Genomic DNA, 26,512 nt, shown 5'->3' on the forward strand with positions numbered 1-26,512 from the left:
GGACCTGGCTCAAGCATATTTTGCCCTTTGTGATAGTTTTACAACATTCCATGCTGTGGATATACCAAAAACTTACTAGACTTTTTCACAACTATTTCAGCCCTAGCGTATTTGAAAAATGACTTCATATTTTCACCTGAATAAATATCTCATAAAAGCCCGCATGAGCAGCTTCCTGGAGGAGGAACCGTGGGCTGCCCTCACGGACATGCGCTGTAAGGTTAGCGCACTCATCGGAGCCTGTTCCTTCCTCTCTTTTATGCTGTGCTGTTTCCATTGCCTGCACTGTTCCCACGGCAACCTGTCTTCCCAGCACTTTGATGCGCAGCTCCCTGACAACAGGTGGCCCCATTAGTTGGCGATTTGTAGCAAGGTGAACTAGATACATGTTATGTATTTCCTCTGATGTTAGTTTTCCTTTCTTTAGGAAAAATTTTTAGGAGCATTTTCCAGTCTGCTTTCTGTAGCTTTGTTTTCACCATGCAGGAAGTTTTAAGCAGTGACTTGTCAAAAGTCACCAGCTCTTGATTGATGTCTTTGGAGCTTCCCTCTTTGGTAACAGGGTTCTCCACGTGCATGCTTTTGTGTTTTTTACAGAGGTTTCATCAATTTCATCCAATTGTTCGATCCATTTAGATTGTACTTTGAAATCCAATATGTAAGCGCACAGTTAAAATTTTCATGCAGACCAAGCTCAGTGTATCAGGTTCCCCCTTGTAATTTCCCGTGGGATCTATCTGAAATTGGATTCATTTTTGTATTAACTTTGAAGACTTAACGCTTTTATTATAATAAGATATGGTGTGATTCCCCATTTCTCTATAACACATTTCCCAATAATGCAATTTTTCTTTGACTAGTTCATGTTTCCTTCCTTTAAAATTATTTCCCAAGTTACTTACACGTCCTGCACTGTTATAAATGGAGCGCTGTGCTTTCACCTCACCAAGCAGCTAATTGCTAACACTGAAGACGGTCCCACCTATTCCCTGCCTTCTACAGGCCATTGTGCCCGTGGAGTCCAGCGCTCCCCCCACCCCTCCCAACCCCGCCACTCACACCTGTTCTTGTTACTATCACACTGTGTTATCCTTGCTAACACAGGAAAATCTTGAGCCATGACAGTACTTGCTGGAAAGTTTTCTAGTTTCTGACTACAAATATCACACTTTTGGAGTTTTGAGGGGGTGTAAATTTGTTTTTCATCTATGATTTCATATTGTGAAATGATTTCTCTGAGCCTTTTCAACACATGACTCTGTGTGAGTTTTCCCCTTGCCTTTGTTGGTGTGTTAGGGACTATGGTTGACATATTTCCTGATCTTGTCCAAATTTAGGTTCCTGGGATAAATCTTCCCAGTCCTAAATTAGCTTGATACTACAGTGTGTTTGCTTAGAACAGCAGGACTCCAGGAGGAGGCCTGAAGTCCCAAACAGATGTCCTCAGGGCCACACTCCCTCTAATCTGTGTACAGATTCCTCCTACTTCGGTCTCAGTGCTGTGGTCCGGTGTCTGACTCGTGGTCCCATGATTTTCATGAGTCAGATTTTCCCTTTTGCCTGGGCATTCAATTCAGGCCCTCTGTGAAGCCCTTGTTTTAAAATAAGGTGATATTCTGAGGAACCAGGGGCTAGGACTTGAACACGTTTTTTGTAGGGAGCTTCAACCCACCATAGTTTGGTGTGAAACGGCCTTATTTAAAGTAAGGTTTGGCATAGCTCCTTGTACTTGTTTTAAAGTTTTTTTTGAACACACATGGGAGGTTTCTGGCTGTGGGATGTCTACTGAAAAGCTTAGACCAGCCCTTCCCATCCCCTCTCCCTTCATTCAAATTTCTATCTTTTCCCAAGGTCATTTGGAGAATCTGTATCTTTTTAGAAAATGTGTCCACTTCAGTTTATTTCCTTACTACTAAAGTTAGTCAGAGCTACAGCTTCACTCTCTCCCATCCCCCAAGTTCCGTTGTTAGGGTTTCCTGTTTGAGATAGGGTCTCATTGCTTGTCTGAGGCCAGCCTTGAACCTCTGTCTCAGCCTCCCGTGTGTGTGTGTGTGTGTGTGTGTGTGTGTGTGTGTGTGAGTGTGTGTCAGGCTTACAGATGTGAACCGTCATACCCAATTCTGATTTTCCTTTCCTTTCTCTTGGTCTTGGATAATTGACTCACATGTTCGTCTTACTAGTGTGTAAAAGGAATGGCTTTGAGGACTCTGTTACTTGGATAAATTTTACCTTTAAGTTCTCTCTTTTCTCCCCCCCCCCCTCTCTCTCTCTGTGTGTGTGTGTGTGTGTGCGTGTATGTGTGTGTCTGTCTGTCTCTCTCTCCCTCTCTCTCTCCCTCTTTTCTCCCCCTCCCCTTCACATTTAAAAAAGATTATAATAGCAATTAAAATTTTGACCAATTAGATTTCAGAAGCAGGCATCCTTTTTATACCAACCACCAGAGTTTTTCTATGATTTTTTTCTAATTCATTTCCTGAGCACCTTTTTACTCCAGGTTGTGCGAAAGAGCAGAAGATCAGATGTTATAGAGTCCGTGTTGTGAACTGCTGAGCATATCAATATATAGACGTTATCTTTGTTTGCATGATGATTTGCAACTATCCACAAGTGTGTCCCACAAGTGTTTAATCCCTGTGCAGGCCAGAATAGAACATCAGATTCATAGGGCTGGGATGGCAGACTGTGCGCTATGGTGCTGGGGACAGAAGGTGAGCCCTCTGGAGGACCAGCTGGGACTCTTACCGCTGAGACCTCTCTCCGGCCCCCTAGTTAATTTATTAATAGAGTTTATCAGTTTCTAATTGCTAGTTTATTTTACTTTGTAAAATACACTTTTCAAATTTCATGAAATGAATATTCTTCCTGTGTATTAAAATTCTGTAAGTAAGCCGGGCAGTGGTGGCACACGCCTTTAATTCCAGCACTTGGGAGGCAGAAGCAGGCAGATTTCTGAGTTCGAGGCCAGCCTGGTCTACAGAGTGAGTTCCAGGATAGCCAGGGCTACACAGAGAAACCCTGTCTCAAAAAACCAAATAAAAAATAAAAATAAATAAAAATAAAAAATAAAAAAATTCTATAAGTATAAAAAATCCATAATTAGGTTACTTCAGGAATAATTAGAGTAGATGAATATAAACTTAAGTGATTAGAACTGAAACTTCACTCTAGGCAGAAACAAAATATATACATTATTTTCAGCCTTCTAATATTTGTGATATTTGGATAATATTAACGTAGTAGTTGGTTTTTCTTTCCCTTTTTTTGGGGGGGGTGTGCATGTATGATTACCATGTGCACATATTGCTTGCAGAGACCAGAAGGGTGTCTGATTCCCTGGAACAGAAGTTAAGGATTCAGGTAAGTTATGAGTTGAGTTGCCATGTCCCTGCTGGGAACCACACCTGGGGCCTCTGCAAGAGCGGCCAGTGCTCTTCACCAGTGAGATGTCCCCCCAGCAGCCCCAGACATGTTGAGCATGTCTCTGGTGCCTAATTCTGAGGCTCCTCCTTTGCATCCTTGGAGAAGAAAGCTGACCAAAGATGCCTACGGCAGTGGTGAGAAGACCACTTTGCAGGCCACTGTCCCACGGGCAGAGCCCTACCTAGCCGTGGAGAAAGATTGGCCAGGGCAGCCACAGAATGGATGGCTAAGTTTCCCCAGGTCTCAGTGAGATGCTTAGATGCCCTTCTGAGAGTCTCCGCCCAGGGGCCAGACCTTTCTCTGCATTTCCTAAGCTGCCATAGCAGGCAATACTAACATGATGGTATGAATGATATCAATATGCAGTTGTTCACAGTGTGAGGAAGTTGGGGGTGACTGTGAGTGTTATTCTATGTGGATGGTTCTCAATGCTTGGAAATTTAGAGATTTCCAAAAGACATGTCTAGGCTCCAAACATTTAGTGTTCTAGGCCTCAAATCCCAAATGTTTGGAGCTTCAGAAGCGATGTGTTGCTTGAGTCGAGCATTTTATGCTGAGGTATTGCTCTTCTGATCCCAGAGAACTGCTGTACCATCAGCCACAATGCATCTTAGGACGTTCAATACACAGGACTGGAAGGACGGAGGACAAGAGAGAGCCAAGCACAGCTCTCTTATGACTGTGTGAATAGAGTGTGAGAATAGAGTGTAATTTACAAAGCTTTATGAAAAGAACAGTACACACACACACATGCATACATGTGTGCATTCAAGCAAGCAAGCATGCATACAAGTATGCACACACAGAGACACACACATACACACACACACACACACACACACACAAAATATACCTGCCCTGGAAACTTCCTACAATGTCTAATTAAAACAGCCTGAGAAATCCCTAAGCCTCTTGTTTAAACTGTTAATTTTGCAATTTAAATATATTCCCTTTACATCCTTGGAGTGGGGCATTAATACCTGAGGAAGCAGAGCTCTCCTGTGAATCGACCCTGCTCCAAATGCGCAGTGCTGCCGCTGTCTCAGCTGTAAGATCAATGCAGCAAAATGGTCCAGATTTCAACCCCAGTCCACAATAAGTTCAGCATGCAATTTGTTACATCACCCAGCCATGGGGCATGAATGTTTTAATCAATATGCGATTTGAATAATTGGAATAATTTATTATTTTTACTGTCTTCTCTAGTTTTATAGCAAAACTAACTCAAAATAACCGAAAAAATTAAATGTAGAATAATGAAATCATAAAACAAATAGAAGAAAGTGAAAGTAAATATTTAATAGTTCTTTAAAAAGAAAATACAGTTGGAATGTGAAGCAAAGAGGAAGGAACAAAGGAAAGATGAGGTTTTTTAAATTACAACAACAAAGTCCCTTTCTAGAGAAAACATGGAACATACCACAATTAAAACTTTAAAAATATCTTTTAAAAATCACACATACACACAAAAAACATACTTTCAACCAACCTAAGATGCTCTGGATTTCTGTCTTGAGTGTTAAAACATGTTTTGATATTAGTAAGAAGCAACTCCTAAGTGGAAAAACAGCCAAAGAATACAAGAAGCAACCGAGACCCCACAGAGTGAAGTTGCCAAAGAGCATGGACACATATTCCACCTCTGTTTAACCTGCCATGGGAAACCTGACAAACAGCAATATTAAATTGTGGGTGTAATAAAATAGGACCTGTAGGTTAGTGCTGGTGGGGATTTATGAGATTCTTTTAAGGATTTATTTTCATTTTTATTTGTGTGTGTGTGTGTGTGTGTGTGTGTGTGTGTGTGTGTGTGTGTGTGTGATATGTTCATATGTCCTTGGAGGCCCGAAAAGGGCATCAGATCCCCTGGAGTTGGAATTACATGATTACATGTCGTTATGAGATGCCCAGAGTGGGTGCTGGGAACTGAACTCTGGTCCTCTGGAAGAGACTGTAACCTGTGCGCCATCTCTCCACCCTGAATACACGACAGCAATGTGGCACGGAGATGACTTCCTACTGAGGGCCTCAAAGGCCTTCCTTCAGCTTCTCCTGTGTTCTAAAGAACTTCCAGCAGAGGTCTGTGTGTGAGGAAGTCACAGCTCTATAGATGACTTTGAAACAGACTGTTTTCAAGAGTAGGAGTGGTTAAATAAACTTAGCACCTCTTTAATGCAACCATTAAAGGTCTTTTAAAATATATTTTAATTAATTTATTGATACTAATAATTAAATTTATATCTAAAATCTTTAGGGGGAAACAGAGAGTTCACATCATCTGGTTCAAATGAAAGGGCCTTGCCAATATAGGAATCTAGACACGGAAAATGAGTGTCGCACAACAGCCACTCAGTGGGGGTCTGTTTTACTCCCTAGACTGTGGACTTTAGTAACAAGGAGCACTCGAGGTACACATCAATTAACAAGCTCGAATACGAGAACGAGCGGCTCCGAAGCGACCTCGCCAAGCTCCACATCAGTGGAAAGGCAGCGTGGGCCAATCAGAGCACCTACGACGAAGCAGGGGCATACGTCTACCAGAGCCAGCTGAAAACGGAGACCAATGGAGACAGGTATGCTCGCTCGGCCATGAAGAACAGACCCTTAGAAATCTCTTGGGGAAGATGGAAGTAATGTAAAGTGACCTCCGCAGGTGCTTGTGTTCTGTGGTAGCGATAACAGGAGTCTGGACGCTGTTTTGTAGCCAGTACAGACTGGCAGTAGCTGGGGGGGGGGGGGGGGGGACGCGGGGGAGGGACGGCTGCAGAGCCCTTGGGGAGTTTTGTTTGCTACTCACTTCAGAACGTGCAAGAAGACATGCTCTACAGATAAGTGATCTTACTTTTCAACAGTGTGAAAATGGGGGAAACTGGAGTTTACTGTTAGATCTGCTGTTCTGTTTAAAGCAAAACAGAAAACATGAGGAGGTGTCACTTCTTTCTGTCCTTCAATGATGTTGTCACTTGCGGTGGTGACTTAGAGCTGGTCACGTAAGCAAGAGTCCCACGGGCAGTGAGAACAGCGCATGGAAGAGTAACTGCTGTCCACTTTACTCCCATGATCTCTAAAATGGGCCGGCTCACATCACCAGTCGCTATGTGAACGAGCCGTGCTAATTAACTCAGTTTTAACAAAAGGTCTCTAGAGGCAGATCACTGCTTCCTCAAAACTACAAAGTGCTCAGCAAAGCGATTCTTTTTTTCCACAGAACTTCTCAGGGCCACGAAGATGCTGGTTTACATTGTGGGTTTCTGAGAAGGGCTGTGGTATGCTGGCTTCGCCAAACTTCTCTGACATGAGCCTTTCATCTTTCATGGTGATTAAGAAAGTCCAGACCTCACTGAAACTGAGATCCAGTCCTCAGAAACCTGAGATACTTAGCAGGAACTACTAGCAATGCCTTCACGGTTTCTCGTCTGTAGGCTGTTAGTGGGGATTGTAGGAGGGAATCACGTGGTATGTGTAGTTCATGTGCGCTGATCACTATCACTAATATTATTAGTAATGTTCTATTTGCAATATTTACAAAATTTGTAATAATGCTAACACCTTAATGATAACTCATGGTGGCTAAGATGCATATTTTGGTGACCAAGCTAAACCTGAATTTTGAAGAAGGTGATGTCAAAACTCATTTTGGTAGCTAAGCAAAATCTATGAAACAGACCAAAGCAGGGCACAGGGAGTCTGTTAAACGCTCTTTTTAAAGATTTATTTATTTTATGTATGTGAGTATACTGTCACTCTTTTCAAACACACCAGAAGAGGGCATGGGATCCCATTACAGATGGTTGTGAGCCACCTTGTGGTTGCTGGGAATTGAACTCAGGACCTCTGGAAGAGCGGTCAGTGCTCTCAATCACTGAGCCATCTCTCCATCACCCTCTGTTCAACATTCTTTTCTTTTTTTTTTTTCGGTTTTTCCAGACAGGGTTTCTCTGTTGTAGCCCTTGCTGTCCTGGAACTCACTCTGAAGACCAGGCTGGCCTCGAACTCAGAAATCCGCCTGCCTCTGCCTCCCAAGTGCTGGGATTAAAGACATGCGCCACCACCGCCCAGCTTTTGTTCAACATTCTCTAGAGCAGTGTTCTCCCTTCACTCTCTCAATCCTATGGTCACTAGAAGGATGGATCCATGTCCATTTTAGGTTTATTTTTATATATGTATGTTTTGTCTGCATGTCTTTACATGCCCCATGAGCATGCCTGGTGTCCACAGAGGCCAGACATCAGGGATGCTTCCCCTGAAACTAGAGCTCCACATGGTTGTGAAGTGCTACCTGGATGCTGGGAACTGAACCCTGGTCTTCTGCAAGAGCACCAAGTGTCTCTAGAAATTGGAGCTACCTCTCCAATTCCAAAGATGGATTCTAACAATTCGCAAGCTTCTTGAAACTAACCCCAATCTCTCCAAAGTGCTAAATGAACCCCTCTCTAGAAAGGGGAGAATGAGGGAAGGTCAAGGTGCTGGGGTGGGGGTGCCTTGGACAGGGTGTCATAGTGGTGGTACTGTAGTGAGGGCGCTGCAATGTGGGTACCGTGCTGGAGGCGCCATGGTGGGCATACTGTGGTGGAGTGCTATGGTGGGCATACTGTGGTGGGTGCCATGGTGGGCATATGTGGTGGGTGTCATGGTTGGCATACTGTGGTGGGCATACTATGGTGGGGTGCTATGGGGGCATACTGTGGTGGGGTGCTGTGGTGGGCATGCTGTGGTGGGGTGCTGTGGTGGGCATACTGTGGTGGGGTGCTGTGGTGGGCATGCTGTGGTGGGGTGCTGTGGGGGCATACTGTGGTGGGGTGCTGTGGTGGGCATGCTGTGGTGGGGTGCTGTGGGAGCATACTGTGGTGGGTGCCGTGGTGGGCATATGTGGTGGGTGTCATGGTTGGCATACTGTGGTGGGCATACTATGGTGGGGTGCTGTGGGGGCATACTATGGTGGGTGTCATGGTTGACATACTGTGGTGGGTTCCATGGTGGGCATACTGTGGTGGGGTGCTGTGGGAGCATACTGTGGTGGGGTGCTGTGGTAGACATGCTGCGCTGGTGGTGTTGTAGCTGAGGGTGCCATGGTGAAAGTAATGCCATGTGGTTGTCATGGTGGGTGCCATTGTGGAGACTCCCTGTGGTAGCCGTGTGGTACAGGCGTTGTAGTGGGAGTCTCATGGTTGGAGGGCCATGGGGGGGGGGGGTCGTGTCATCGTGAAGGTGCTGTGCTGGGTACCTGGAGGCTTCAGTGTAAGAACTGTGGAAATGAAGAGGCCCTGGCGTCTGATGGCTGAACACGTCAGTCACTCAGTAGAACTGGGAGCCTGCTCTAAGAGGTCATCTCCTAACTCAGAATAAGAACCCCACAGAGTGCTTCACTGCTTTCAGTCTCCGCAGAGCAAGGCACAGTCCTGAAGATGCCAGGCGGGGTTGTGTGGCTGCTGGCTGATGTCAGTGAGTTGCTGAGGGCTCTGAGCTCCCTCTCTCCTGGCTCCCTGAGCACCTCTGGTAGGAAGCCTCGGGTGAGGGTCCCTGCCGTTACTTTGCAGTCTGTTATTTCAAAAATATTTTTCTTGACGCTTCACCTTCCTTTGTCAGGCAGTATAGCATGTATTAAAAGTGCCCAAGAAACATAAGACATGTGGGGGGGGGCAGAGGCAGGAAGAGGTAAAAGCTCAGCAGGAGATTATCTTAATAAGCAGCCTGGAAAACTGTTCCCACTGCAAAGCTGTGCTCTGCCAGTTCCGTTTGCTGAAAGTTTCATTACATTTGTTTTAATGCTTTGTCTGATTTCAGTGTTCTTTGGTGACCTGGTTTTGAAAAGAAACAGCATTTCAAATGTCCCGAGTAAATTATTGCCTGGTAAAACCCACAATGGGGAAAAGCTGTTGCAATGTGGGGACACAGGGAGCTCAGTGGTGGAAAGGTGGAAAGCAGCTAGCTCCCTGCTGATGGCAGCAGTGGAAGAGGAGGTCTCCCTTACAGCCTGGCTCGGGAGTCAAGTAGTGAAAGTTAAATGTGTGCATGTGCACGCATGTATGTGTATGCACACATGTGTGCATATGTATGTATAAATATGTGTAATGTATATATGTGTATTGTATCTGAATGAGTGGTATGTATATGTTGTGTATTTGTATCTGTGTATATGTGAGCATGAATGTATGTGTCTGTATGTATCTGTGTTTATGTTGTATATATGTGTGTGTGTGTGCGCATGAGCATGTATGTATCTGTATGTATCTGCGTGCATATATATGCATATATATATGTGTGTGTGTATATATATGTATATATATATGTGTGTGTATGTGTGTATATATATATATATATATATATATATATATATATAGTTTATAAGTGTATGTGTATGTTGTGGGTCTGTGCATGTAGGATATATCCATATATTTGTCAGGCATAAGTTAACCAGAAAATACCCATCATCCTTACATATCAATGGGTTAAAGTATTTGGAAAAGGAAAACAAAATTACCCCACAAATCTCAAGGTCATGGGCTAAGGAGTTATCCCTTGTAATGGCGTAAGATCCGAGCGGCCAGTGATTTAAACAACCTGTTATTCATTCCTAACTTCTGTTGTCTTTCACCCCTTTTTGAAGTGATATCTTAATGTTCATTCACTTGAAATTTTTAGCGCTTTCAGGTGGTTCAAAGCATTTAGTTTCTAGAATAATATTATATTCACCACTCTAAAAACCTTATGAGACACAATGGAATTTGGTTAAGGTGCTCTGAATAGTTCTTAAAAGATAGTGTTTTCAAGTTGCAGGATAATTTACGAGCTGAGTAAATTAGATAATTTAGAGTACTGGGACCCAGAACTATTACTATCTAACTAATTTTAATGACAAACTAATTTTGTAATAAACAGAGCTTGCCTTTATATGAAAACACACACTTAAAAGAGAAGCCCCGGGGGCGGGAGAGACGCTCAGAGCTTAGGAGCACTCATGCTCTTCCAGAGGACCTGACTCAGCTCCCAGCACCCACATCAGGCGGCTCACAACCTCCGGGAACCGCAGGTCAGGGGATTTACTTCCTCTGACCTCCTGTATACATGGGGGCACATTATCCAACGTGGGTCCACACACAAATGCACGTAAAAATAAATCTTTTAAAAAGTAAATCCATGGTTTAAACTCTTATATCATGAACTGAGAAAAGACTAGTAATTTGAAACATTAATCATTAAGATGGCTTCACATCTAGCTAATACACTGTTTAATAGGAAAACCCCACAAATCAGCAGGTTTGTCATTACTGCTTGCCAGGTCCCTTGTCAAGGGACAAATCTAGAAGCCAAAAATAAGCTATGAAAACTCTCTACTATGGTATTAGCCGATAAGGAGCAGACCACAGCAGACCAGACGAAGGTTCCAGGCCAGGAGGCAGCACAGGCCACAGAATGGGGAGCTCCTGGGGACGGTGACAAGACAAGGCTGGAAGGAGGTGACAGCAGTGGGCTCTCATCCCTGCTAGGACGTCATCCCACAGCCACAGGAGGCCCATGTGAGAGGTCTTGCAAACTGCAGTCAGAACCTCACACTCCATGAGGAGTTCTGTCTCCCCTCCATGCAGCAGACGAGCCAGGCGTACTTAGCGGCCCAGGACAGGGCCCGTGGGAAAGCTAATTGAACAGTTCAACCTGAGAGTGGCGAGTAAAAGCCTTCTGCAGTAATTCTGAAGCCCACTTTAAAGTGATCCGTGCAGCATTTTGTGCAAGGTGGTTTTATGAAGTATTTGAATAGCTATGTTCTAGAAGAGCTTTCAGCTATAAAGATGATTTAAGCCAAAGCACTTTACTTCATAATGTAGTCTTTTCCTTCAATCTCAATATTTTATTGATCTTATAATATAAAAAATATTCCTACATAAATCTTAGTAATTATTGCCATAAAGCCGTCTCTGCATCCACAGTAAAATGGATAATTGGAATAATTAGATAATTTGGAACAAATAATACTTTGTATAAAACTTTAGCAGTTGAGATTACATATACATACACACATATACACTCACACATACACACATATATAAACACACACACATACACACATACTTAAACACACACATAGTGTTTCTCAGGTCACCTCTATAATTGTCTTGTTTTTCCACCCTGAAGTGTAGATACTAGGCACAAGCCAGAGATTTGATGAGCGTGCATTATGCAATTGATACTGTTCAGTTTGAACTGTGAGATGTTTCATCTATTGTTCATATCATAAACCATGTTATTTCCATTTAATTTGCTGTTCTGTTTCCATAGTAATTATGGTGTGGGATACTGGGGGAAAAGATTTATTTCAAGATAAGTAAAACCGAGAGGCACATTTTGTTTGTTTCTCTGAGCTGATCTGCAGAGGCTTGCGCCATGCTAGTGCCATTTGCATAGACTTGACATCTGTCTGCGTAAGAAGCAAGTCTCTGTGGATGACGTCTGTCTGCGTAAGACCAAGCTCAGAAGGAGAACAGAAAACCACAGTGTGGGAGTTTTCAATCGTTTCAAAGCAGTTTTGAAAATGGTTAACACCTGTGGGAAACCTGGGTCTAGTAGTAAGGATAAAGAGCTTTCAAACAGATTTTTATGTTTTCAAGGTCTTTGATGATTTGATTAAATTTAAGCCCCACTTGAATGAAAGACATTTAGTCAAACAGGCTGGGTGGGGTGGTCTTTGGTCCAATTCTAATGGTTGTCATTTTGTTTCATTATTCACTTATCCAGCCAGTGATTTTTTTACTTAACATTTCCCACCCAATATTTTAGCCCAATTGGCAAATTCCATAGTGTTTTTCATCCTTACTGTGGGTTTCCTTCAGGAAAGCTCACACTTGGTTTCAGATTTGCCAGTTCCTAGCTAGCTATTGTCACTTCTAGAGGAGACCACTGTTTCCAGGGCTGAGCGTTTGGTATGGATAAACAGTTGGTGCTCCTGGAAGATACCTCTCCCTTCAGGCTCCCTTGGTTGCCTGTAGTTCTTGTAGAGAGCTGAGACCCCATGGCCTTTCCCCACCCACCCTGGCATGTCCACTGGTGTCCTCGTTGCTCTGTTCACATTTGGGCATCATGTTGGGGCGACCATGGGTGTGATTTCCATTCCTTGGAGAGAGTCTCCCAGCAGACGCCATGCTCCGCCTCTCCCAGGCTCTCTGCTCCGAGTTCTGCAATAATCCCTGAGCCTTAAGCGCATGAGCTACATTGTAGATGTATCCACTGGGAAGGGGCTCCACAGCTCTACATTTTGATTAGGGATGATTTTCTGTAATAACTTTTGATTGTCGCAAACAGAAGTGTCCTTCCTGAGGGTGAGGGCTATGCTGATTTAGTAAAATTGTCAGTTCTCTTCCAAGATCCATGACTTTACCAGTCCTGGGGCATTGGCTAGTCTCTAGCACAGGCATGATTACCCTCTTGAGCGGGTCTTCAGTCCAATTGGAGAGCTGCTGGCTGTCGCCACGTGCTGGTGTGGCTCACAGGTGCCGTAGCTGTGTGGACTGTTGCTGGCTTCCCTACTGTGCAATCTAAAGTAACAGTAGACAGACTGAGCAGTTTATCCTTAGGAGTATATAAGCATATACATATATGCATGCAATAATTAATGAAAAAAGAGGCCATGGATTTGAAAGAGAGCAAGGAGGAGTGTACAGGAGGGTTTGGGGAGAGAAACGAAGGAAATGATGTAGTTATGTTGTAATCTCAAAAGCAAAAAATATTGTACAATTAAATGATTGAAGTGGGCCTGGTGACTCAAAGGCATATAATCTCACAGTCAGTGGTCCTGGAGTGTCAGGGGAGGCAGAGGCACAAGGGCAAAGGAACTTTAAGTCCAAGGAGACCCTATCTCAAATAAGACACAAATAGAGCTAGGGTATAGCCTGTGGTAAGGCACTTTGCCAGTATTTTTTACAGAAACCTGGGCTCAATTCCCCAGGACCAGAAAGAAAAAAGAAACAAGTGACTGGGTAGCTAACTTAACTTTACATTTTAGTTTCTTTATCTGTGGTAATATCCACAATGTGATATTTTTTGAAGATCAAACAAGGAATCAAGATGACACCTCATCCTTACAGGTGTATAGCCTGTGGCCGGCGGGCACTGTGCTCTGTCTGTGTGTTTTGCATGCACGGACCCTCCACGTGTCCTGAGACCCCGTTCCATGAGCGAAAGAGAAAGGCAGAGAGCTCAATCAGATTAAGTGTGTGGGGAATCTGGGGGGGGGGGGGTGTGGGTAGGAATCGGAGTGTGAGCTAGTGAATCCAGAGGAGCTGGTTAACACAGAGATACAGTTCCCTGTCCACAAAGCATACCTTGTTATGAACACCTACAAGCCCAGCAGAGAACCGTAAGCTATCTCCTTAGAACTGCCCTTGGCAGCGCTGGCCTGTATTCTGAGGTTTCTGTCAAATGTGCCTCAATTATTTAAATGGCCTGGAAACACAAAATGACCACACAGAATTAGGAAGACTGAGGCTACCTAGCAACCATTGTGTTTCCTGCCTCTTTATTCTACATTCCAAGTTTTTAAAGTGAATTTGAGATTATTCAGAAAGACCATTTATTTTCAAAGAAATACCCAGGCAAACTCAGTCATTGAGTTTGAACTCCCTGGTTGACCATCAGGGAAATCAAAACCTTCAGCTACAAGAAGCACGGCCTTTGTTGGGTGGTTTCAATCGGAGTGGCTCCCATAGCCTTGTATATTGGAATACTTGGTCCTGAGTTGGTGAAACTATTTGGAAAGGATTTGGAAGTGTGGTCTTGTTGGAGGAGGTGTGGCCCTGCTGGAGGGGGTGTGGCCTTGCTGGAGGGGGTGTGGCCTTGCTGGAGGAGGTGTGGTCTTGCTGGAGGAGGTGTGGCCTTGCTGGAGGAGGTGTGGCCTTGCTGGAGGAGGTGTGGTCTTGCTGGAGGAGGTGTGGCCTTGCTGGTGGAGGTGTGGCCTTGCTGGAGGAGGTCTTTGAGGCTTCAATAGTCTCAGGCCATCTATTCCCAGTTAGCTGTCTGCTTTGTGGTTGTGGACAAGATGTGAGCTCTCAGCTGTTCTTTCGCTCCACCATTGTGAACTCTAACCCTTTGAAACCATAAGTAAAAGTAAATACTTTCCTTTATAAGTTGTCTTAGTCATGGTGTTTTATCACAGCAATAAGAAAAATTAAAAAAAAAAATAGGGGGGTGTTGGAAACTAAGATACTTAGGAAGGGCACTGATATGCATTTCTTCTCTTTTAGAATTAGCCAAGACTGTGAGCTGAACAGAAGCCCGACACCCTTGTCACCTTTACCATTTCAGACCAAAGAAATGGCAAGCCCATTGGCTGGTGACAATGAAGTCCTCCCTCTGGTGAGTTCCTGAAAGCTGGTTTTCCCTTAAGGGTGGATTATTTAATCCTAAGTCTAATATAGAAAAGGACAGCTAGATTAAAATGTCACTTCTTTTTGGTTTGGTTGTTGCTGTTTTGAGGCAGGGTCTCACTACGTAGCCTTCTCACAACTCACGATGTAGACCAGGCTATCTCAATGATCCAACTGCCTCCCCCTCCAGTGCCCTGGAATTAAAGGTGTGCAGCACCATTTCTGAAAGAAGACACAGGTCATTTCACCACACCTGTCTCGAACAGAGAGAACCTGATAGCCCATCTCGAATCAACAGCTATGCCTTTAAGGCTTCTGCTTGTTTTCAGTTTCTTAGAGACAGAATGTTACTCTGGCTGAGTCCAGAATTCAGCATGTAGCACAGGCTGGCCTTGAACTTGGAGCAGTCCTCCCAAGTCAGGTTCTCAAGTGTTAGGATGACAGACACCAGCAAGCAAATCCAGATAAGTTTTATACGTGACCATATGCCAGGTTATCCCACAGAACATCAAAATGAGCCCTCCTTCCCTGAGGTGAGAGAGGTTAGCCAGGAATACAGACCATGTCCAGGGCAGAGAAAGCCCTCCCCTCTCCACAGCGTGCGGGACCCTGTGAGGTCTAGAAACCACAGTGTTCTTGGAGGGTGGCACGTCTCCTGGGCTCCGGTGGCCTGGGAGTCAACAGAAGGTTCCTACGTAGCTCTCAGTGAGAGAGCCACTCTGCTACTGGATCCTCTGGGGTTGCCGAGGACATAAGATGGGACAGGTAACAGTGTGACTGCTACACGCTCTGTGTCATCCTGGGCTGAGCAGCAGAAGAGGGAGTGACCTGCAGAGCACACAGGCGCACACAGGCTTCTGCTGCAGGGGGCACAGCCTCATTCTGGTCTTAAACTTCTGCAACACGACCTTCCCCCTGAAGCTTATGAAATGTACAAGGAATTCTTTCCACTGGAGATTTTTCTAGAATAGGATTTACCGCTCACCTTGCCTCAGTGGCAGGATTTCTGACCTATCCGGAACCCACTGTGGACCTCCCCCCATCCCCCCACCCCCGCTTTCTTCTAGGCTCGCCAGCCTTCTCTGCTGCCCAGTGATAGACAGCATCAGGTCATTCTATTCGAGAACACAGAACTTCTGTGCATGTTGACTTGTACCCTACATGGATATCCCTGCCTGCCCCACACAACCTAAAAACATGTCAAGCCCCTGCCTGGGTTCTGTGGGGGGCTTTGCTTCACCCTCTGGAGTGTCTGCATATTTTCAAGCCTTGAATTCATGGGCCTCACTGCCTAATGTTATTCCACAGGGATGGCCTTTAGAGTGTCCAGACAGACAGGACCTATGGAATTCGCTGTGACACATAATTAGCCCAGGGTGGGAATGTGGAGTTAACAGTGTCTAGTCCACATGATGGACGGCCGCTTCTGATCTTCTTTGTCCTGGACAGAGTGTGTTTGCCCTGTGTTTGCAGGATAAACACAGTGGGCTCAGTATGTCTGCAGACACTGCATGTTCCAGGCTGTTTCCTCAGACTGGGGTGGAGAGGCTGCACCCAGTGCAGGGGTACAGTTGGGATTTAACCCTCGGATAAGGCTGCAGGACTCTGCTGCCACCTGCTATGATAATGAGTTCTTACGTATTGATGAACTAAACTTCTAACCAGGTTCACTTCCATAAAACTTCATTCTTCCTAATAAAAGCACAAGACAGTAAAGGCAGCCTAGTACATTGGCGCCTACCTGGAAAGTAGCTAGCTCTAATGTGATTAAAAATAGGATGGTCAGGGCTGGAGAGGTGGCTCAGCAGTTAAGAGCACTGACTGCTCTTCTAGATGTCCTGAGTTCAAATCTCAGCAACCACATGGTGACTCACAACCATCTGTAATGGGATCTGATGCCCTCTTCTGGTGTGTCTGAAGACAGCTACAGTGTACTTATATATAATAAATAAATCTTTTAAAAAAAATAGGACGATCAGGAATTCAAAGTCATCCTCAACTACATGGCAAGCCCGGGCGACATGAAACACTGTCTCAAAGGCTAGTGAAGAGGGAAAGTGACACAAGACCTGGAAAATCAAAACATAATTTTTAAATAATTTTCTATTTTTTAAAATAAAACTAATATTGTCCTTTATTCCATAACATTTTCCTTCATGTTTAAATATACACTAAACATATCACAAGCTGTGAAATGCACCCACACCTCCCAGCTAGGTACACAGGACATCACTCAGATTTCTTCTTCTAAGCCTGACTCATGAGGGAGGACTGAAGCACCAGTCACACACACACACACACACACACACACACACACACACACGGCCAGGCAGACCTCCCTGACTAACTCCCCTAGGGGTTCAGTGTCCTCATCAAACCTAGCCTGTTTTCTGTTCGCTTACGAGCCATCTTTATGCGGTCTGCTCCATCTTCACTTGAGATTTGGGACTTGCCCATTTCTGGGTCGCTGGCTTGTGAGTCAACAAAGTGTGCTCTGCTTGGGATCCCGGGAACTGACATCCACCCTGGGTTTGTCGCTGGTCCCTGCAGTCTCCTTTCTAGTGCTCTTTAAGGGGTTAGTGCTGAGATGCCTTAAATTCTTGAGGGTTTCATTAGCAAGGACTATGTTCCAGGAGGAGGAGGCTCTGCCCACAACTCGGGATTTCCTTAAGCTGCGGAGCTGATTGTCAGAGACGTGCGCGCCTGCAGCTGTAAAGGCTCTGCCTTGGTCTAGCCTCACTTACCTCTCCTCACCTCTCCTCTCTCCAGTCTCCTCCAGATCTGTCCCTCCGGGCTTCCCTAGCTGCACAGCACTTCCTGATGGAGGAAGAGAAGCGGGCGAAGGAGCTTGAGAAGCTGCTCAACACACACATCGACGAGCTGCAGAGACACACCGAGTTCACGCTTAACAAATACACCAGACTCAAGCAGAGCAGACACGTGTGAGCGTCGCGCCTTTCCTGTGTGCTTCCTCTCCACGAGAAAAAGAAAGGCTTCCGAGAAACACTTACAAAGCGGACTCATAAAACCGAGAAATCCGGTTTAGTCTCCACAAGTAAATCACTTCTAGAACGCAGCTAGAAAATAGGATTTTGTTCCATAAAGCTGCTTCTGTTTCTGCATTTCACATACTAATTGTTCTGTTAGGATAGCATAAACATGAATAGCCCCAAAGAGTGTCTTTCCTGTTTAAGGAACGGTTTGGGATTATAACTGAATTATTTCTGACTTTAATCATGTATGCCAAGGCCCCATTTCCTGTGTAACGGGCAGCAAGGAAAGGAAGTGCTCAGCTCCAAAATGTGAGGAAGCTGAGCATAGCCACTCTGTGCTGGGCACAAAACCCAAGGACTTCTAAAGTGAAAGGACTGTGTAGACACCTAAGATTTGTTTCAGAAGTAAACAGATATGTCTTTGCTGCTTTTATAGTCACTTTTGTGGTATTCTGCCTTAACACCAAGGACTTTGAATGTGCAGTGTGCACAGTAGAAGGCACTGTGCCAGAGCCATGCTGCCACTACGACACAGCAAATGCAGGGCATCATGTTGCCTCCGTCTCCTTTGTAATCACCACTGTTTGTAATATAATAAAGGAATGCAAAAGTCAATTGCTTCCGAGTGCCCAGTTTCTACAGGAGTAATAGGAAAATATGAACAATGAAATTCACATAACAAATACACAAGGATGCTAAGCTAATACCCCGTTCTTTAACGATGGAATATACACAGAGACACAGAGTCACAGAGACACATGCTATAGTATGCATGAATGCCCCCCCCACACACACACACATGCACACGCACACGCATATCACATATCAGCACCATTTAAACTTAGGCATTTGACATCAGAAAAACTAGTATGTTAGGGGTCAACATGGTGCCTTGGGGAGAAAGAGGACTTGCTGCTCAATTCTGAGGACCTGAATTCAGATCCACACAATGGTGTGAAGAGACGGGATGTGGCTATACATACCCGTAAGCCTCATGCTATGTGGTCAGAGACAGGAAGATCACTGGGGCCGGCTGGCTGCCAACCTAGTTCCAGGTTCAATGAGAGACCCTGGCTCAGGAAGGACTGTGAAGAGATGGCAGAGCAGGACACCGACGCCACCCTCTGGCCTCTGCATGCACCCACAGGTAAACACACGTTCACATGTAGGCCATTAAAACCAGTAATAAATAAAATTATCTTGTAGTAAGCAGGATAGAAGCAAACTCCTGGATTTCTTGGCTTCTCATTACAATAGCACTTCCTGTAAGCAGGCAGATGGGAAATAAAGATATATTCAAAACATCAGAAGAGTTCCATGCCTTTAATGTGCCCACGAAAGCCCCTTGAGAGGAAAACCATAGGATTTGTGGTCCCTTTATGTTATAGACTAGTTTCTAGCCTGGGCATGATGAAAATAAAACACTGCTTGAATCCTTGAGGTTGATCCTGCACTGTTGTGGATTTGATTTATTGCGTGTATTATATTAATTGGATTCTGGAAATTACACAGGAATTGGCATGTCTGCATGTAGGATGCTGAGGGTCCCGCCTCCATCTGGGCTTTGATTGGTAAGTAAAGTTGCCAGTGGCCAATGGCTGGGCAGGGAGACAGGGGCAGGACTTTTAGGATTCCCAGGCAAGAAATGCAGGAGGAGGAGAAAGGTGTCTTGCTCCTGGGAACAGGGGATGGGGTGGGAGGGTAAGGTCCAGGCCTGAGCAGTGTAGGACAGAGAGACAGAGAGACAGAGAGACAGAGACACTGCAACCATGTAAGAGTCAGGGGTCAGGGCCCAGGAAGGCTGTAGGCCTGGGCCCAAGGTAGCAAAGATACAATATAAATTTTAATAAGTAATAATTCAAGAGTATTGTAGGGAAGGTGTTAGCAATGCAAGTTTGAGAGTGGCCCGGCACGGAGTTGTTTACGTCATATTAACATAGAAGGCTGCCTGTGCATGTGCCTGGCCATGTGTCTTTCATTTGAGAATCCAGAGCATTGGGGCAAGGTAGCAAGGAACACATTGGCCGCTGGGGAGATTAGAGTGGATGGATGGATTAATCAACTACAGCAACATGGCACTGCACCACAAAAATAAAAAGGACTGAAACTCCAGGGTTGGAGAGATGGCTCAGTGGTTAAGAGCATTGACTGCTCTTCTGAAGATCCTGAGGTCAATTCCCAGAAACCTAGTGGTGGCTCTTGATGCCCTCTTATGTAGGCATACATGCAAATAGAACACTCAAATAAATAGCTAAAAATTTTAAAAAAGAACTGAAACCCCAAACAATAGAGGAAAAAAAGCTTGTGAGTGATACCCTTAGAAGATGGGAAGAGGGCTGGAGAGATGGCTCAGCAGTTAAGAGCACTGGCTGCTCTTCCAAAGGACCTGAGTTCAAATCCCAGCAACCACATTGTGGCTCACAACCATCTGTAATGGGATCTGGCGCCCTCTTCTGGAGTGTCTGAAGACAGCTACAGTGTAGCTGTAGATATATTATACTTAGATATAATAAATAAATCTATTATACTTAGATATAATAAATAAATCTTTAAAAAAAAGATGGGAAGAAAGTGTTTTTCAGCAATGGAGCCGATGGCCAAACCACCCCAAAGCCATCTGATCTTATCTACATCTTGTACATCCCAAACCAAAGAGAAATGATTAGAATTCACTATATCCTAAGCCCTGGACCACTTTGGTCTCCTCTGGGAGACCTCATAGATGAACCTTGTTGGCTGACAAGATCTCTAGGAAAGAGCATTCTTAGGCCTTGATGGAAAGACAGCGGAAGAGTGTGTCTTAAGGGCCACTTGCCTCCGTGCATGGGTTTATCAATTCATGAACGAGCTTGTTTTAAATCGCCCCTTCAACACTTCACCTGACATCAGCTTTCTTTATTCAGTCTTAAATTTGTTGTATTTTTCTTCACACGAGGGGGGAAAAGTAATAAAATAATTAATAGGGCTGGGAAGATGGTTCAGCAGAGTATTTTCTACACAAGTCTGACAACCAGAATTTAATTCCTGGAACCACAGAAAGGTGGATGGAGAGAACAGGGTCCATGCAGGTGTCCTCTGACTCCACAGGCAGGCTGCGGCATGTGCAAGCCTGTACGTGCACACAGACAATAGATCATTCTTTTAAAAAAGAAAATAAAGCTTCCCACTTATCCAGTCAACTTGTGTTCTTTCAAGTGTGATGGCCTGCTGTCTTGGTCTATTTATGCCACTATAGCAAAATACCTTAGCTCAGATAACTTGCAAACAATAGTTTGCTGTTCACAGCTCTAGAGGCACAGATGTGCACTGGCGGACTGTTGTGAGAAGGTAAAGGAAGAGATTGTTGTGCTTCTTTCTGTCAGCCAAGGAATGCCAAAGACTGACAGCTAACTGCAGGCCGCTAGGAAGGAGGCCTTGACCCCAGGTGGTTCTTCACAGAATTCAGTGGGAACCCAGTCAACACCTTGATTTCAGACTTTTCAGCCTCCAGACCCATGAGACAGTGTATTCCAGCTACCTGAGCCTCCAGTCTGTGATACACTGTTGGGGTGGCCCCAGAGACCCAATGCTTCCCCCCATACCTGTGAACTAGAGCTGGAAAATCTGTCAAAGAATCAAAGCAAAAACCGCCCTCTCTCCAGGAAAAGAAAAGCCTAATCCTGTCAGAGATCACAAACAGCTGAGGCTTTAATAGGCTATGCACCCTGAGAGCCAGGACACACACCTTGGCTCAGTGAGGAGGACTTCCTCAAAAGCAGGCTTAAGCAGTGCTAAAAGGAAAATTTAGTAACTAAATGCATACATTAGCAAATAGGAAAAGGCTCAAATCTCTCCAGAATCTAGGAGCCTAAAGTGAGTGAGAGAGAAAAAGAGAGAGAGAGAAAGAGAGAGAGGGAGAGGGAGGAGAGAAAGAGAGAGAGAGAGAGAGAGAGAGAGAGAGAGAAAGAGAGAGAGAAAGAAGGAGAGGGAGGAGAGAAAGCAAGGGAGAGAGAGAGAAAGGGAGAGAGAGAAAGAGAAAGAGAGAAAGGGAGAGAAAGAGAGAGAGAGAGAGAGAGAGAGAGAGAGATATGCCGCCAAACTCATAGGAACAATGAGGCCTAGAAAGCAAAGTGAAGAATGTAGAGAAAAGGAGAGATGTCTCTGAAAAATAAATCAATGAAATTGACTTACCAAAAAATAAAATAAAATAAAATAAAATAAAAGCAAGAAAGAAGTTGAGTCTAAGGGTCTAAATTACCAACATGAGAACAGTACAGTTACAAACACAATTGTTATCAGAAACCCAACTTGAAATGTACAAAGTCCGTAAAGCAAATCAATATGAAAGGCCTTTCAGAAAGTCACAATTTGTAAGCTAACTAGAAATATAACTTTTAAAAGGGGGCATTTGAACAGCGCTAGTCTACGTGGGCAAATGTTACTGCTCCTAGAATCTGTTGGTTATTACGTGAAAACCCCATTGTCAGGTGTGGGATCCTCCCCAGGATCTGCTGCTCAGAGAGGCCTCAGAGGGCCTCAAAACAATATAGGCTATTGTCATTATCTGTGTGACCACCCAAGCTAGGTGGTCAGGCTTGAAGATAACACACACTTAGGTTGGAAGACCAGAATCAATCAGGCTAGAATTGACCTGAAAATTCGATCCCGGTGGGCCAGCTTCCACTGTGCTAGCAGGCAGGTGCTGTGGAGACTGCAAGAAGAGAAAAGTTATCAATGGCCTTACCCAGCATAGGACTGCGCGCTGCAATACTGACTGACGACAACAGGCAAGATGTGTCCACTGCTCCGACAGTGGCATGGCTGTTAAAAGGATAACCAACAACTTTATAAGGGGGCTTAGACCCTGCTCAGTTCATGCCTGGTACCATAAACCTGGCCGAAAGCTCGTGGTTGGAGAAGGCTCTAGGCTCTAGAGTGGCACCATGGTTGTTTTGGTAAATGGACATGCTGTCAAACTGCCTTCTAAAATATCTATGTTGATCCCAGTGACTCTCAATCGTCCTAACGCTGCAACCCCTTAATACAGTTCCTCATGTGGTGACCCACAAACATACAATAATTTTCTTTGCTACTTCGTAACTGTAATTTGGCTGCTGCTATGAATTGCAGCATAAATCTGATACGCAGATGGCCTTTGGCAACCCCAGGGAAAGGGTTGTTCAAGCCCTACAAGGTCACGGCCCACAGGTTGAGAATCGCTGCTTTATACCACTACTGTGAGTCAGAGAGGCTTCTTTCTGTGTGGGCAGTGCTGAGAGCAAGAGACTGTTGAATGCTCGGCCTTAAATGAGGCCTACTACCTACCCTCTGAAGGCTCCGGACATCACAGAAGATGTGCTAGAAAGAAAGAGTTATGTGAAACACTGGCTTCTTAAGGTCGAGTGGCTGATGTATTCATCGACTCGCAGTGGCTATGGCTACCTATACAAGTGAGACCTGCACCAAACTGAGCAGGAGAGGTGCGCAAGGTCCCATTCCTAGGTGAGACAGATGCTACGGCCAGTTAATGGCTGCCGGGGGCGGGGGTGGGGGGTGGGGAGGGCCCGCGGAGTGTAGCCACTGATTATTCCCCCACTACAGCAAGTAGCCCCATGTCCATACTCAGGGCAGCAACCCTAATCAAACCCAATGGGTTATTTTTTTTTTAAGTCATGTAAGAGGGGAGTGTGACAGACAGAAAGAAAAAATAAAACCATTTATCTGAGATTATACAATTCCATAATAGGAAGTCACAAGGAATCTATTTTTGAAATTCTTAGTACTAATAAGCCATCGGGGTAAGCCTTCAGGATACAAGATGACCGCACAAAATTTGACTGCTTCTGTATATAGCAATAATGAATGTGTTGACAGAAAAAAATACTCCTCTTGTGATCACATCAGTGAAAGGCCTACTAGAATCCTAACAAATACGTGTAGAAGCTGGATTCAATAAAGCGATTGAAAACTGAAATCACAGAAATCACAATTTTTTTATTTAAAACAGGAAGAGTGGTAGGAGCCACGCTGATGCAAGATATTTCCTAGCCATTCACATAGAGGCAGTGAGCGGCCAGTGATTGGAAGGGAGAGAAGAGGAGGAACTAAGGGAAGGAGGGGCGGAGAGAGAGGCAGTGAGAGGCCAGTTATTGGAGGGGGGAGAGGAGGAGGAACTAAGGGAAGGAGGGGCGGAGAGAGAGAGAGAGAGAGAGAGAGAGAGAGAGAGAGAGAGAGAGAGAGAGAGAGAGAGAGTGAGAGGCCAGTGATTGGAGGGGAGAGAGGAGGAGGAGCTAAGGGAAGGAGGGGCGGAGAGAGAGGCAGTGAGAGGCCAGTGATTGGAGGGGAGAGAGGAGGAGGAGCTAAGGGAAGGAGGGGCGGAGAGAGAGGCAGTGAGAGGCCAGTGATTGAAGGGGAGAGAGGAGGAGGAGCTAAGGGAAGGAGGGGCGGAGAGAGAGGCAGTGAGAGGCCAGTGATTGAAGGGGAGAGAGGAGGAGGAGCTAAGGGAAGGAGGGGCGGAGAGAGAGGTAGCCTGGGAACTACAGGAGGGAGCAGAGGAGGAGACAGATCCAGATGGCATCAGGTGTGTTTCTGGTGTGCTGGGAGGTCAGAAATACTGGGATAAAACTTTATCATTGTAGTTTGGCTTTATGAAATTGGGAGTTTCATATACATAAATATATTTGGTTAACAACTCAAGTTTAAGAGTCACGCTTTGCCGAATACTTGAAAAGAGTGGGTGCTGGGCAGGAGAGAGAGACCCGCAGGGACTTGGGGCAGAGGCCTGGCGGTGCGGTGCTATATTATAACCTTTTCCCACTACACCACACTATGCATTGGATGGCGGCAGAGCAAAGGACTCAGCAAAGGGCTCAATTTCCCCCAAATTGATAATCTATCCTAACACAATTTCAAAATCCCAAGAGATTTCGGTTGAGAGGAACAAGATCATTCTAAAGATTAGATAGAAAGATAAAGAAATTATAGGGTTTTTAAAATTGAAAACTATGAAGTCACAAAAGAGAAGTGAGTGTGTCTAGTTTCAAGACGATATACAGCTGTCTTTCAACTTGTGAGACACCGTAGCGTTAGATCCTGATTCACTGTAAATTTAAAATAGCCTGAGTTGAAGATGCAGGCGATATGCTGAACCTTCCGACCACGGAAGCTTAGCTACATCTCTCTTACACATGTTTATACCTTGTCCTGCAACGAGCAAAATTACCAAGCACACGACTACTTACAATAAAGACAAACGATATTGTACGCACATCAAGGGATTCTGTGCTGAGAGAGGAGATCAGCAGCCTCACGAACAGTGCTTGACACCATGACAGAGACCACAAGGCAGGCTGTCCCGACCCGCAGGACAGTCAACAGGGTTCCTTTAAGCCACCTAGAGGAAAGGCGATGGGGCGACAAGACACAAGAGAGAGGCAGGACAGCCTGTCTAGTTCTGATCAAGCTGTCAAACTTTATTTTCCAGACAAGTCAATATAAAGGGAAGCATACAAGGTTTGGGAGGGGTAAAGGGGGGAACAATCTCAGGGGGTTGGCATCATTTCTAAGAAACAGTTTCTCATAATTTCTGGTAAAGCTAGTTATTGCTATTGGAATGTTGGCATGATAAAAGAGGGGTCATGAGGCGGTGAAGTGGAAAGGGGTTGCTACAGTAACCTATCTACAGATGAACGTCAAAAGGAGGGGGTTCTGAGACTTATGTAGGAACAGTTCTTGGCATGGAGATCTAAGTGAGAATGACTCCTGGTATCGAAGTCTCCTGGCATTGAGAGCCAGGTGGGGATGGCTCCTGGTATGGAGAGTTCTTGGCATTGAGTTCTGAGGATGGCTCCCGGCAGCAGGCCACGTGATAAAATGCCCGATAGAAGCGACTGACTGGAGCACGTCCACCGTGGCGGGGAGGCCCAGACAGCACCAGGGGCTCTCACTAGAGAGAAGGTGGTTTCAGTCCACAGCACCAGGGGCTCTCACTGGAGAGATGGTCATTTCAGTCCGTGTCCACCATGGCGGGGAGGCCCAGACAGCACCAGGAGCTCGGCAGCCGCTCACATTGTATCCTCAGTCACAAAGCAGTGACAGGTATCTGTGTTCATCTTTCTTTTTTTATCTCAGCCCAGGGAAGGAGCTCACCCACAGGGCCAGGTCTTCCTGCCTCCATCCACCTCATCAGGACGACCCCCCCCCCCCCAGGCCTGCCCAGAGGCCCTTCTCCTGGGTGATTTAACAGTCAAGAGGGACCGTCACAGGTACTGATAAGGACCCTCGGGATATTCCCGCACAAATTGCCCAAGCATTCTGAATACAGAGGAGGGACAGACAGCCTTTCAACAAATGTTGTAGGGAGTGGACATAAAAGGGAAAATATGCACCTTATGGACAAATTAATTTCGAAATGAATAAATAATACAATTAATTGTGCAAAATAGATTGTGTCAGGTGTGATGGCAGAAGCCTATAATCCTATCACTTGAAATGCTCAGGCCAAGATTCTGAGAAGCTTGACCAAAGTCATCCTGAACTACTCTGTGGGACCCTCCCAAAAAGCAACAACCGGGGGCTGGGGGAATGGCTCAGGTAGCAAGGTGTTTGCCAGGAAAGTACGGAGACCTGAATTCAGCTCTCCAGGATCCACGTAAAGCCAGGCATTGTGGCACGTGCCTGATGTCTGCGTGGAAATGAGCAGAAGCCTAGAGCCGCCAGCCAGCCAATCCAGGCAATCCGCAACCGTCAAGTTCTGTGAGAGGCTCT

The 26,512-nt window shown here is 45.2% G+C and overlaps 1 protein-coding gene and 1 long non-coding RNA gene across 5 annotated transcripts in view; both read left to right on the plus strand.

The window, feature by feature from the left end:
* Deup1 (deuterosome assembly protein 1) overlaps positions 1–18,352 on the plus strand; it is a 54,601-nt gene extending 36,249 nt beyond the window's left edge. For all 4 annotated transcript variants that reach the window (XM_052189060.1, XM_052189062.1, XM_052189063.1 and 1 more), the window contains 3 exons: positions 5,797–5,993; positions 14,652–14,763; positions 17,544–18,352. In XM_052189060.1, coding sequence (XP_052045020.1) covers positions 5,797–5,993; positions 14,652–14,763; positions 17,544–17,720 — 486 coding nt within the window. In that variant the 3' untranslated portion in view covers positions 17,721–18,352. The remainder of the gene's footprint in view (positions 1–5,796; positions 5,994–14,651; positions 14,764–17,543) is intronic.
* Positions 14,107–14,479, plus strand: LOC127689413 (uncharacterized). The gene is made up of 3 exons (XR_007978906.1): positions 14,107–14,176; positions 14,257–14,336; positions 14,377–14,479. It is a non-coding gene; the product is annotated as an uncharacterized LOC127689413 (long non-coding RNA).
* Positions 18,353–26,512: the final 8,160 nt, after the last annotated feature.

This window comes from Apodemus sylvaticus, chromosome 7 (assembly GCF_947179515.1).
Source record: "Apodemus sylvaticus chromosome 7, mApoSyl1.1, whole genome shotgun sequence".
NCBI lineage: Eukaryota > Metazoa > Chordata > Mammalia > Rodentia > Muridae > Apodemus > Apodemus sylvaticus.